Here is a 14,224-nt window from a genome sequence, read left to right on the forward strand (position 1 = left end):
ACTTGGAGTAAAATTCTTGTTAGACATATCTAAAGAGGACTCAAAGCAAACTCATAATGATCTAACATACAAACAAAAATTCTTAGCTCTTGATATCCATGCTGACTAATTTTAACAATCTACAAGTAAAATGGATATGAAATCTACAAAATAGAATTTAAAAAAAAAAAATTATCTCGGATGGTAAGGGGAACAAAGGAGAAGGCCACAATGCTTGATAAGAAATGTACTCATTACCATGCTCATGTAATTGTAACCCCTCTGTACGGTATTTTCACAATAAAAAATTAATTAAAAAATTATCTCATATAATCTTTTCTGGTACCATATGTTTTACTTTATATGTGCTTCATTTTTAACACCAGTGGTCAACTGCATAATATATACATTTAAGAAATGGCCATATTATCAGGCTGATTAGAAAGTTAGACATAGTTCTTAATTTTCCCCAGGAAGGTGTATATCTTGTCACCACAATATGAAAACAAACAAATACAGAAGCCAATAATGCATGGTAGAATAATTACAGGTATCTCAACAAAGAAATCTCAATTATCTTTCCTTTCAGAAAAGGGAATCACCAATAATATGTATAATCATGTAGGGTCACTTTGGTTAGCCAACTGTTAGTTCCTCCTGCACAAACAGTTCACCTAGCAGCATCAAGTTACTGCAAAGTTATCTGAGAATATGAAAGAAAACCAAGTTCTCTGCTGTTAAAGCAGCAACAACATTAAGAAAATAGTTATTTGGTCAGTTATGTGAAAAAGACCTACAAAAGCTGTACAGAAAATACTCATGATAGAAATTATAGCCCTATAAATCCACAGCAGAAGTTCCCAAGTGCAAAGATATATCAAGGAATTTTAAATCTCCTTCACATGTTTAATATGACTTTATAGTCTACAGTGTATATAGTATATAATATATTCACACACTGCTTTCATTCTTCACTTTTAAAAACTTACGAAACTCTGTAAATACACCAGCAAATTTATATGGAGTAATACATATGCTCAAAATTAATTCTTTCTTATCTAAGAGTAGAGTTACTGAGGATTCCTGGAATCATTTCCAAAATTCAAGTTATTTGGTCACCTGGTATATTTTTCCTACAAAATTTAGTGGTACTTGAGGTTAAGCATGGGATGGGGAATGATGGGAAGAACAATGGAAGGATGACACTGATCAAATACATTGTACTTATAACCTGACTGCTGGAATTGAAAATCTTTTGTGCTGGGCACCAGTGGCTCACACCTATAATCCTAGCTACTCAGAAGGCTGAGGTCTGAGAATCACGGTTCAAAGCCAGCCTGGGCAGGGAAGTTCATGAGACTCTTATCTCCAATAAACCACTAGAAAACCGGAAGTGGCACTGTGGCTCAAGTGGTAGCCAGCTCGCCTTGAGCTGAAGAGCGCAAGGACAGCACCCAAGCCCAGAGTTCAAGCCCCATGACTGACAAAAAAAAAAATCTTTTGTACAACTATTTAATTTAAAAAAAACCAATGGCATTAGAATTATCTTTCCATTATTTTTCCTTCATTTTTATGTTTATAATTTATAGCTATCAGGTTAACTTTCATGAAAAAAAATTCTGCAAATATCTGCTGTGAAAGCAGGCACACAACACAGAGGCTCAGCTGCAGGCATCTGTAATCATCCCATTAACTATATGCAAAATAGACTCAACATTAAAAAAGGTATTCATCTGACTCCAAAAAGGTGGAGCTGCTAGGTTTCTTACTATATGCAAAACTATTCCTGACAACTGCAATCTTTCTTCATTTTCAGCCATGTAACCAAAAGCACAAGAGTTCTCCCTCCCTTTCCTAAATCATGGAACTCTACAGGAAGAGAGTGACCTCTCCTCCAATGAGAAGAAGCTCATTTCTTTACAACCTAATGGTTAACAAAATGTTTACAGAATAAGAAAAGCTGATTGTATAAGCTCCACAGAAAGAGATTTTTGTTTGAGTCTGCAGTACCTTTAGAGTACCTGGTACTCAGTGGGAGTATATGTATTTGTGAATCCAACCCTTAACATACCACTTTATTTTTTTATCAAGGGTACTAGAAAAGTCCATTTTTAGGAACAATCTTTAGAGTGAACTGGTTTCCAAGCTCAGGTTTATAAAACCAAGGCATTAAGAAAGCAACTGTCCTTGTAGGATATTTGCATTTATGACTTAAGAAAACCTAAAACAGACAGTGTGTCACATATGCCACCTACTGGTAAGGAAAAACAAAACTCATTTATATATTTAAATATATTAAATTTTTTAATATTTAAGGAATTTAACATGCTAAAGTGAATATTCAATGGATTATCATTAATAGATATTTATATCAGATGCAAAGATTCCACAGTTTGAATCAGGTTGTGTCATTACATAATCCAGGTTAAGTTATAACTAGGGCAAATAGTTTCAAAAACGGTAAGTCTTTCTCAAACTTTTCTATATGAATGTCACATATCAAGACAGAAGCTTTAAAAAGTGAGTATGACTCACTTATTAAAAGTCAATGCCAGCCGGGCGCTAGTGGCTCACGCCTGTAATCCTAGCTACTCAGGAGGCTGAGATCTGAGGATCGCGGTTCAAAGCCAGCCCGGGCAGGAGAGACCGTGAGACTCCTATCTCCAATAAACCACCAGGAAACCGGAAGTGGCGCTGTAGCTCAAGTGGTAGAGCGCTCCCCTTGAGCTGAAGAGCTGAGGGACAGCGCCCAGGCCCAAAGTTCAAGCCCCACGACCGACCAAAAAAAAAAAAAAAGTCAATGCCATTTGTAAAAGAGCTGGTGGTTCATACCTGTAATCCTAGCGACTCAGGAAGCTGAGACCTGAGGATTACACTTCAAAGCCAGCCTGAGAAGAAAAGTCTGTGATACTCTTATATATAATAAACTACTCAGGAAAAGCTGGCAGTGGCACTGTGATTCAAGTGATAGAGCACAGAGGCTCAGGGATAGCATCTAGTCCCTGAGTTTAAGCCCCATGGCCAGCAAAAGAAAGAGAGCCAGCTTTATTGACAGAACAACATTACCATCTTCATATCACAGGTTCCTGAAATGTGAATATATGTATCTCCCAAGGTAGGGTATCTTGAGTGAAACAGAAAGACTATGTTAGGAAGACGCTGGGTTTATTAGCCTTTGTCTTTTAGGAATATTATAGACCAACACAAATGTTTTCATGAAGAAAATCTAGAATGTTAAATTTTCCTCTATATGTATTATAGAAAACTAGACAAATGAAGAAGGCTGTTTTGATTTCTCAAGCTCAGCACAAAATACTCTCAAAGACCCAACCTTCTGCTTTATCCATATGACAAAGTCCCATTTCTCACTATAAAGAGAACATCCTGTAGAGTACAACAAAAGGGTGAGGAATGAGGACAGAGTGGTAAAAAGTCTGCTGCCTCCACATCTCCAACCTAATGTTAAACCAAGTTTAACATTAAAAATATTCTAATCCAGTTCAAATGATGAAAATAGTGAATGAGTTTAAAGAAATACATTTCTGAGTTGGCATTTTACCCCACAAGCTCTTCATCTCTAGAAAGAAAGATTAAAGAAGCTATGGAAAAAACTATAGCATTTTGGTTGGTGAATCCAATTCCTAACAAATCTGCATCTTTTTCAATTGTTCCCACCACTGGATAACATGATCTCAATTACTCACATGCACATTTATTTGCAGAATTGTGCCAGACATCCATTGGATTTCTTTGTTTGTGTCGAAATGCCTCTTCAACTCTAGTTTCTGTCTTCCGAGCTCCAGTACCATGAGGATTTATTTGTTCAGCTGTTACCGATAAGCCTGCAAACAGCAGATAAGCAATACCTATTTAAATATTCTCAGCTACAGAAAGCAACAAGGTTAAAATTTTAAAAAAAGGTCTGACATACAAAACTCGAGTTTTAAGTGATTAATTATACTTGAAAAATGTATGATTCTGATGGAAAGTGTCTTTTGTTTTAAGATGGGGCAGACACTAGACAGAAAATCATAAAACAATACAGGTGGACCTGTTGCAACAATGAGAAGTACAAGTTAACATGTCCAAAATGAGCTTTACAACGTCGGGGGGGGGGGGGGGGGGAAGGGGGGGAAGGAGAAGGATTGGGATTGGGGGGGAGGGGGGAGGCTGGGAAGGAAAGTGAAGGGTGAAGGGTAAACCAAAGGAGGAGGCTGCAATGCTTGGTAAGAAATGTACGCATTATCCTGCCCATGTAATTGTAACCCCTCTGTACAGTATGTTCACAAATAAAATTAAATTAAATTTAAAAAAAAAAAAAGAAAATCATAAAACAGTAGGCCATGGACACACTTAACATCCACTCTTAGTCAATGCACAATGAGATACATTTCATACTATGATCATGGAAGAAGACTGTATGTTAGCTGAGTGCCAGAGGCACATGCTACAATCCTAGCCATTCAAGAGGTTGACATCTGAGGACTGCAGTTTGAAACCAGCTGGAGCAGGAAAGTCTGAGAGACTTTTATCTTCAATTAACCAACCACCAAAAAGCCAGGAGTGGAGCTGTGGCTCAAGTGGTAGAGCACTAGCCTTGAGCAAAAAGAGCTCAAGGACAGCCAAGAGCACTTGGCAACTTAAAAAACAAACAACATTTCTCTCTCCCTTGCTATAGTTCAAGTTCCTCAAGGACATGATTATAAATCAAACAAACTATACTTGCTAATTGTTATATTTCTAACAATAAAATTGCCCATAGCTTCAATAGGGAGGGGGAAAAAAAGTGTTCATGATTGTATCAGTATTGGAGATTGAATCCTGGGCCTTGTGTACCCTAGACAAACACATTTCAGCTTAAGCCATGTCCTCTTGGCATTGTTTTTGTTTTATTTTTGAAATAAGATCTCCTTAACATATACAAACAGGTCTGTCCTCAAACCTGAGATCCTCCTACCTCTATCTCCTGAATAAACGGATTACAGACATGCACCATCACACCTGGCTTCTTGAAAACAAAAATCTGTTCAGATATGAAAACAATTATCTAAATATATTTTTTCCCCCAGTCATGGCGCCTGAGAGCTGTCCCTTAGCTCCTTTGCTCAAGGCTATACTATTTTGAGCCACAGTGTCACTTCTAGTTTTCTTGTGGTTAAATGGAGCTAAGAGTCTCACAGACTTTCCTGCCTGGGCTGGCTTTGAACCTAGATCTCAGCCTCTAGAGTAACTAGGATTATAAGGTGTGAGCCACCAATGCCCTGCTTATCCAAATCTTTTAATAGAAATAAAATGACCAAAAAATGACCTATACTTCTGTAAAGGAAATTTCATTTCATTAGGAAACACTATATTTTCCCCCTCCTTGTGTTGGTACTGTGGCCTGAATTCAGGGCCTTGTGTTTGACTTGCTTGTTTGCTCAAGTTTGGTGTTCTACCACTTGAGCACCTCCAAGAAGAAACAGTTTGTTTTTAATATATATTACTGTACTAAAAATTTCAAGATGACAGTTTGAAAATATCTTTGAGAATTTACAAAAATTAATGGATACACTGTTAGTACCAGATAGGAGGAATAAGTTCTAGTATTCTATGGCACAGCAAGTTGATAAAATCAACAATGCTGTATTACATAGCTTCAAATGAAAGAAAGGAATTTGAATTTACTCATCAAGAAATCATAAAAATTTAAGGCATTATATATGTTCATTACATATGGTCACTACCCAGTACACCATAAATAAAGGTTATGTCTCAAAACACATTTTTATAATACTATTAAACATCATTAAATGACTCGGTGTGAAATGAGTAAACATGGCTTCTCCAGCAAGTCTATTTCTATAATTACCTCTTTTTATTCTTGCTTCCTTGATTTCTTCACAGAGTTTATTAAATTCTGGATCCAATTCAGCTGCAATGATAGCATGTGCAGTGTCCTTCAGGGTACAAGCCCTGTGCCTAATTATTTTATCTGTTAAGAAAATTACCATAAATTTACTAGAGATACACGTAAATAAAATTGTAATAAGCATTATTAGGTAAGAAAAGGGTCATTTAGGTATAGCTAGAAAATATAAGCTATTCAATGATGGGTAAAAATATATAAGCTACTCAATCAAGTTAATTCTCTGAAAACTTAGGATTTTAGCATCGCATAGTACTAGACTTATTAAATCATTACTTCAAACATACAGCTTTATCTTAAATTTGTAAAAATAAAAACCATAGTTTTATGCAATAAAAACTTAAAAATTGAGGCTATTCACTATAGGCCCATCCCCAGAGTTGCCACAGATACATAGCATGAGTTCAGAAAATCTCAAGTCAGGCACCAGTGGCTCATTCTTGTACTCCTAACCACTCAGATGTCTGAGACCAGGAAGATCACAGTTTAAAGCTAGCCTAGGTAGAAAATCTGCAAGACTCATCTCCATTTAAGCATCAAAATGTAGGACTGGAGGCATGACTCAAGTGGACACAAATGTTTATTTTTCAATTAAACATTCCCTTTAAACACAAGGAATGAATTCTAAAGCTTCATAAAGATGAATTAAAAATGAAATCCCTCCAGTATAGTGTGTGTAATCACTGAGTTCTTGGTCACTACTGTTTACTGTTTAACATCAAAAAGGCATGACTCAAGTGGTAGAGCACCAGCCAATCACAAGGCCCAGAACCAGTTAAAACACAAACAAAAAGTCAAAAAAGCTGGGTGCTGGTGGCTTATGCCTATAATCCTGGCTACTCAGGAGGCTGAGATCTAAGAATCACTGTTCAAAGCCAGCCAGGGCAGGAAAGTCCTTGAGACTCTTATCTCCAATTACCACCAGAAAACTGGAAGTGGCACTGTGGCTCAAATGGTAGAGTGCTTGCCTTGAGCTGAAGAGCTAAGGGACAACATCCAGGCCCAGAGTTCAACCCCCACAACCCACCCACCCACCCCAAAAAGTCAGAAAATATTCATCTCTTCCCTAAGTTAAAAACTGGTCAAAACTGTTCTAAAGAATACATCATATCTGAGTAAAGAAGGCATTAAAAGGTACCAGATAAATACAGAAGACTCCTCAAGCTAAAATATGCAAGATGGTAGGTATTAAGTGGTTAGCAGATGCAGCAGAGAAACACAAATGTTGCCCTAGGTAAACCCTATCTAAGAATACTTCTAAAAAAGCCTCTGCTCCCATAAAGCCCAAAAGTCTCGCTCATGTGACTCAATAGATACAAAAGGCAAACAAATATACCGAAGTGATTTTTGTAATAGTATTGAGAACAAGAATACAAAGTAAAAAAATAACATCTACTTTTATTCACTCTAGTAAAGACATAAAATGTAAGAGAAATGTGTTTTACTTATAACTTTTTGATTAGGAAGTTTAATATTTCATTTCAGAATCTTATAAAAGACGTTTACAGTCAGGTGCCCATGGCACATGCTTGTAATCCTAGCTACTCAGAGTCTGAAATCTGGGATTGCAGTTTGAAATCAGCTCAGGCAAGAAATTCCTTGAGATTCTCCAATTAACCACAAAAAAGGCAGAAGTGGAGCTGTGGCTCAAGTGATAGAGCGCTAGCTTTGAACACAAAAGCTCAGGGACAATGCCTAGGCCCTGAGGATCAGAAAAAAAAAATCACTCAAAAAGCAACCACTAATATATGTCCTCTGATTTTATATATAGTTAGTTATACTAGGAAACATTGATTGTTAGCTATACTAGGAAAAGCCAAAAGATAGACACTCAGCAGTAAAACCAAAACCCCAGGCATGGTACCAACTGTCAAGTACTCAAGACAAAATAGGAAATTGGTATTAAACAAATAGTTTCTTTAACTGCCACCCCTAATAACAGCTATGAAGAAAACTATGTGGTTCTAGTGTGTATGCCAATTTTCAATGGGCAAGTAAGGAAAAACATACCTGAAGTAGAGGTACTTTCAGGAGACACATGAACATGCTTTGGAATAGAAAGAGAACCACTGCAAGTTAAGGCAAAACTCTATGAGAAAATCCAAGGTTAAAAGAGCAAAGAGGTCAGGAAATGACCTGCTCTGTGGTGAGAACACAATAAAGAAGAGGCAAAAAAAAAAAAAAAAAAAAACAATAAAGAACAGGCAAACAGGAACCAGACCTTCTTGAAAGGATTTTAGATTTTATCCTATAAGCAATGAATAGATGTACAAAGAGGTAGCACAAAAGTTCACTCAGAATGTTATCTGAAGATTGGATTGAAAGGAATTAAAAAAAAACCCAGGAGCACAATCACTAGGCTTTTGCGAAGTGACAGAGGATAGTGGCTTGGATTGGGGTACTGGTGGGGTGATGAGAGGAAGAGATTACAGAATGGAAATGGGCTCTCAATCACAGGAATTGGTGATAAAGCACATGAAGAGAAATAGTAAATATCAAAGACAATTTTCTAGCTTCTTGCACAAAAACATGGGTTAATATACATTAATAAAGAGAGGAATAAAAAGAGAAAAAGGAAAGAAAGATAAAAAAGTAAAACAATGGCAATATAAAGTATCACCCAGAGAATGAAAAAGGAAGAAGAAAACAAGCTAGAAATTAAGGAGTTTAGTTTCAAGCATTCTAGTTTTGAGATGACAATATCCCAATGGAATGGAAGGGACAAAGGATGAACAAAGGATGAACAAATGTAGCAGTGGTACACACTAGACGCTATGTTGAAAATGAACTATACAACTTGTGGGTGGGGACAAGAGGAAAAACTTAAGAGAGTAAGGGAAGGGTGACAGAGACCAAAAAGAAATGTAGTCTTCACCTGACTTATGATACCTCTCTGTATAAAACCTTTATGATAACAACAACAATAACAACAAAAAACCTAGGTCAGCAGGCTGGACAGAACAACTGATATACCTACTACGCTATGATTACTTAATTTCAACAGATTAAAGTTAAAAACTCTAGTACAATATCCATATCTAATATTCCAAAACTCTAGCATAACAGTAATATAATATAGAAGATACCATGAGAGCACATAAATATAGATCTCAACAATTTTCCTTATGACTAAAGAACTACAATTATTTTGTAATCTGCATTTACTGTTAACATATTAAAACATCCTATGGTTTTTCTTTTTTAAAAAATATTATTTTATTGCAAAGATGCTGTACAGAGGGGTTACAGTTACATGAGTAAGGCAATGTGTGCATTTCTTGTCCAGCATTGTTACCCCTCCTTTGCTGTTCTCCCACTATCCCTTCCTCCCCGACCTTCCTCACTCCCCCATCCAAAGTTGTAAAGTTCATTTCCAATATAGTGGAGGTTTGTTTTTATTTTTGTTTGGTAGTACTGAGGTTTTAACAGAGGGTCTCCTGCTTGTTTGGCTTGCTTGTTAGCTGGCATTCTGTCATTTGAGCTATTTGCCTCCAGCCCTGCTTATTGTTGGCTGTTTCAGAAACTTTTAAAATTCTAGAGATTGAGATTTTCTGCCTTCCTTGAGCTCAAACCTCAACCATCCATATCTCAATCTCCCAAAAAGCTAAGATTACAGGAATGAGCCACCAGCTAGGATTTTGCTTTTTGTTTTTTAAATAGACTCTTTGATGTATAAGAGGTATAATAGACATAAAAACTGTATATACTGGGCTAGGAAGATGGCTCAGGGGTAGAGTGCTTGCCTCATATGCATGAGGCCCTGGGTTCAATTCCTCAGCATCACATAAGCAGAAAAAGCTTGAAGTGGCACTGTGGCTCAAGTGGTAGAGTGCTAGCCTTGAGCTGAAGAGCTGAGGGACAGCGCCCAGGCCCAGAGTTCAGCCCCACAACTGACAAAACAAACAAAAAATGCACATACTGGGGGGGGGGGGGTGGCTGTGGCTGTGTGTGTGTGTCTGTGTATGTGAGTCTGTCCTGGGAGTTAAACCAGTGTCTGGGCACTGTCCCTGAGCTTTTGTGCTCAAGGCTAGTTCTTTACCACTTGAGTTACAGTGCCACTTGCAGCTTTTTTGAGTAGTTTATTGGAGATAAGAATCTCACCGGCCTAGGCTGCTTTTGAACCACGATCCTCAGATCTCAGCCTCCTGAATAACCAGAATTACAGACATAAGTCACCAGCATCCAACTAGTTGTGATATGTCACAACATCACCCACATAAGATCTCCAGCCACTGAGGCCCCTTGAAGTCTTAGCTCTTATGTCTTTATTTTTTTTCTGTTCAAGCAAGAGGATAAATCTAGTCCTTCTTATTCTACATTCCATACAAAAGCAGAGGTCTCCCAGTACTTTTAAATACTTTAATATAGTTTTGTTATTATTAAGGAGTTGTACAGAGGAGTTACCATTTCAGAAGTCAGGCAATGAGGGGCTGGGAAAGTGACTCAGTGGTAGAGCACTTGCCTTGCATACATGAGGCCCTGGGTTCGATTCCTCAGCACCACATAAGCAAAAAAGAAAAAAAGCCGGAAGTGGTGCTGTGGCTCAAGTGGTAGAGCGCTAGCCTTGAGCTGAAGAGCTGAGGGACAGCGCCCAGGCCCAGAGTTAAGGCCCCACGACCAGGACCCCCCCACGCCCCCCCAAAGAAAGAAGTCAGTCAATTAGTACATTTCTCTTTTGGACAATGACAATGTCACCTCTTCCTTCACTTTCCCCCAGTTTTCCCTTCCCATCCCTGCCCACAAGTTGCATAGTTCATTTCCTACATGGTGTGAAAACCAAATTTTAATGGCAGTGCAACAATCCAAAGTAGGATATATCGAAATTTTTCAAAACTTATCTATCTTTCTGGAATTTTTTTAAGTTGCTTCTAATTTTAGCCACTATTAAAAAAAAAAAAAACCAGAATGAACATCCTCATCCTGAATGAAAAGAGAAAACATAATCCTGAATAAAGAGAAAAAGTAATGTTAGTGGAGAAAAGAAAAACAACAATCCATATGCCAAGTACCAGTGGCTCACACCTGTAATCTTAGCTATTCAGGAGGCTGAGATCTGGGGATTACAGTTAGAAGCAAGCCCAGGCAGAAAAATCTGACTTTTATCTTCAAGGAGCCGGCAAACAGGTAGACTGAACATGTTGCACAAGTGGTAAGGTTCTAGCCTCAAACAAAAAAAGAATGGTTCAAGGCCAGCCCAAGCAGACAACTCCCTGAGACTCTTATAACCAAGAAGTGGAGCTGTGGTTAGAGTGGTACAGCATTAACCTTGAGCAAAAAAGCCTAGGGACAGAGTTCAAGCCCCAAGACTAGAACACACACACACACACACACACACACACACACACACACACACACACACACACACACAGTTCAAGCCCCAAGACTAGAACACACACACACACACACACACACACACACACACACACACACACACACACACACACACACACACACACACACGAAGCATTTTAAAATTGTATTTTAAGGGGCTGGGAAGGTGGCTCAGTGGTAGAGCACTTGCCTTGAATGCCTGAGGCCCTGGGTTCGATTCCTCAGCACCACATAAACAAAAAGAAAAAAGCCGGAAGTGGCGCTGTGGCTCAAGTGGTAGAGCGCTAGCCTTGAGCTGAAGAGCTGAGAGACAGCGCCCAGACCCAGAGTTCAGGCCCCACGACCGGACCAAAAACAAAAAACAAAAACAAAAAATTGTATTTTAATAATTAAACAATATATGTGCTTTGTATCCTTTTGCTGATACTGGAGTTTGAGCTTGAGTTGCTCTCTCCACCAGCACTCTACCACTGGAGCCACTAGAATTACATGCCCAGCCTACCTTTTTGCTGGTTATGTAATTATTAGTATTATCACTAAGTAGTTGTACAAAGGAGTTTCAATTCAATGTGTGAGTTTATAAGTACAATGCATCTTGATCAATGTGATCCCTTGTATGCCTCTCAACTCCACCCATCCCCTCAAGACACCTGGTCCCATTTTCACATATGCACACTGAATATCATTACTGCATTTGCTCACCTTTCCTCTCTTCATCCGTTTTGCTGGTTATTGTAAAGATAAAGTCTCTTGGACTTTGCTGCCTGGCTGGCCTCAAATTGTGATCGTCTGGATCTCAGCCTCTTGAATACTATAGGTTACTAAAGGTATGAACCACTGGCACTCAGTACAATCACGTACATTCAAAAGATAGACTTTCTTATACATGAGTTTTACCTCAATAAAATTCCATTTTTAAAAAATTGCATAAACTCCAGTAGAGGCAATACAGTCACAAAGATAGTGAAACTGTAATATTGGGACTATCCTAAGAAGAAAGTCTTCTGGTATTTATTAAAGGATGTTATTTCCTGGGCAACTCTCTCCCCAGTATCCAAAGGAAGCAAGGGATCCACTCCTACACACCAAAGACTCCTATCTGTATCTCTTGCTTAAACTCTCCTTCTCATCTCTAGAACCATCATGGTATAACTAGTACTACCGTAAAAGATCTGCATTTTATACAGGTATATCAAATGTAACACATAGTTTGTCCTCCACTGCTTTACTTACTCAGATTCCTCTATGCAGACCAAAAACTGAGACGTTATTATAGATTTCAGTCAGCATATTTAACTGGTTGGTCACCAGGCCTTCTATATTTAACTTTGGTAGCAATTATTGCAATTGAATCTCAACTAGTCTCACAACTCCAGCTCATCATTCTCTTACTCCAAAATCATAGTTAGGCCACGTCTTAATCATCTGTAAATCTCTGTCCTTAAACGTAATTTATACATAAAAATAATTAATAAATGAGTGCTTGGTGAGTAGAAATGTACTTACTTACCCCCCTAATCCACACTCTATTCCCCAGATATGCTCCCTATACCTTTGTACACTACTTCTCTTAACCTAGAATGCCAGATCCATTGTGTCTTGGTCATCTCCAGATAGGACCTTCTTTGTGTTACACTCAACCTCTAATTTAGACCTTATAATACCACATTATGAATATTTGCTACCACATCAAGACATTATTCATTATTGCTACCTCTATATTACTTCTTTATCTTTTTAGTTGCTATAATCACCAGTAATTAGATAGGCATATTTGTCATCTCTAAAAATTAATTTCTAGGTAGTAAGAACTATATTATATGTAACTTATGGACTGAATTATATTCCCTTAAAATTTATATTTCAAAGCCTCAAACCTCTGTACTTCAAAATAAAACTTCTTAAACAGGTAATTGTGTAAAATGAAGGTAGGTTCTAATTCAATTTGATTGGTGCCTTTGTAAGAAGAAAATTGAACATAATGGCACAAGCACAAAGAAAAGGCTCCAGGGAGAAGTGGGTCACCCCAAGCCAAGAAGAGAGGTCTCAAGAGAAATCTGTTTAGAACACCCAGTTTGTTATATTTTATTTTGGCAACTCTAGTAGATTAATGCAAACATATATAAAATAATTCTTGCCACAATATAGTTAGATAGTGTAGAATAATGGTCTATGATACTCCAATATATGTGATATTTCTGTCTTAAGGAGTAAAAATGTCATATGCATCTTTTTATTCTAAGCATCTTGCTTATTAATTGAACATGGCACTCATAAATACTAATAGAATGAGTTGGATTGAAGCCTAGAAAAATACAACTATGGCAAATAAATTTGGAAATGTGTTTACTAAGAGTAAACACATAAAGCTATGAAAGCTTGGGTGAATCTGGGGTATTTATTCCCACACAAGTGTACAAAATAGAAGACTCTAAGAAAATTCAAGATTAGGGGTGAAAGTTCAGCAAAATACTCCAATAATGATAGGTATAAAAATGGGCTTAGGCTGGGCACCGGTGGCCTGTAATCTTAGCTACTCAGGAGGGTGAGATCTGAGGATCACCGTTCAAAACCAGCTCAGGCAGGAAAGTCCGTGAGACAATTAACCACTAGAAAGCCAGAAGTAGAGCTGAGGCTCAAGTGGCAGAGCACTTGCCTTGAGCTGAAGAGTTGAGGGACAGCGCCCAGGCCCAGAGTTCAAGCCCCATGACTGACCAAAAAAACAAAAAAACAAAAAAAAAGGGGGCTTAGGAGCAAGGAAAATCCAGATCACACAAGACTATGAATGCAGAGCCATCCACCTTAATATATCATATACCGGTAAGATTTATAAGGATCAAATATCTGATACTGGTCATTTTCTTTCTTTTCAACTTCATATTTAATTTCTGTCCATATTATCCTCAAGGGAGAAAATCTGAGTAAACCTCAAGGCAACAGTGATAGTTTCCAAATGCTAGATTATATCTTATATGTATATGCTAAGTTTTATTCCCCCCTCAAATG

General features: G+C 37.8%; 1 protein-coding gene across 4 annotated transcripts in view; it reads right to left on the bottom strand.

Moving 5' to 3' along the window:
* Window positions 1-14,224, bottom strand: part of Atad2b (ATPase family AAA domain containing 2B) — a 141,213-nt gene that overhangs the window by 13,480 nt on the left and 113,509 nt on the right. For all 4 annotated transcript variants that reach the window (XM_042696647.1, XM_042696648.1, XM_042696646.1 and 1 more), the window contains exons 23-24: window positions 5,831-5,953; window positions 3,684-3,821 (exon numbers count right to left, since the gene is read on the bottom strand). In XM_042696647.1, coding sequence (XP_042552581.1) covers window positions 3,684-3,821; window positions 5,831-5,953 — 261 coding nt within the window. The remainder of the gene's footprint in view (window positions 1-3,683; window positions 3,822-5,830; window positions 5,954-14,224) is intronic.

Source organism: Dipodomys spectabilis, unplaced genomic scaffold (genome assembly GCF_019054845.1).
Source record: "Dipodomys spectabilis isolate Male_0828 unplaced genomic scaffold, ASM1905484v1 ptg000210l, whole genome shotgun sequence".
Classification (NCBI taxonomy): Eukaryota; Metazoa; Chordata; class Mammalia; order Rodentia; family Heteromyidae; genus Dipodomys; species Dipodomys spectabilis.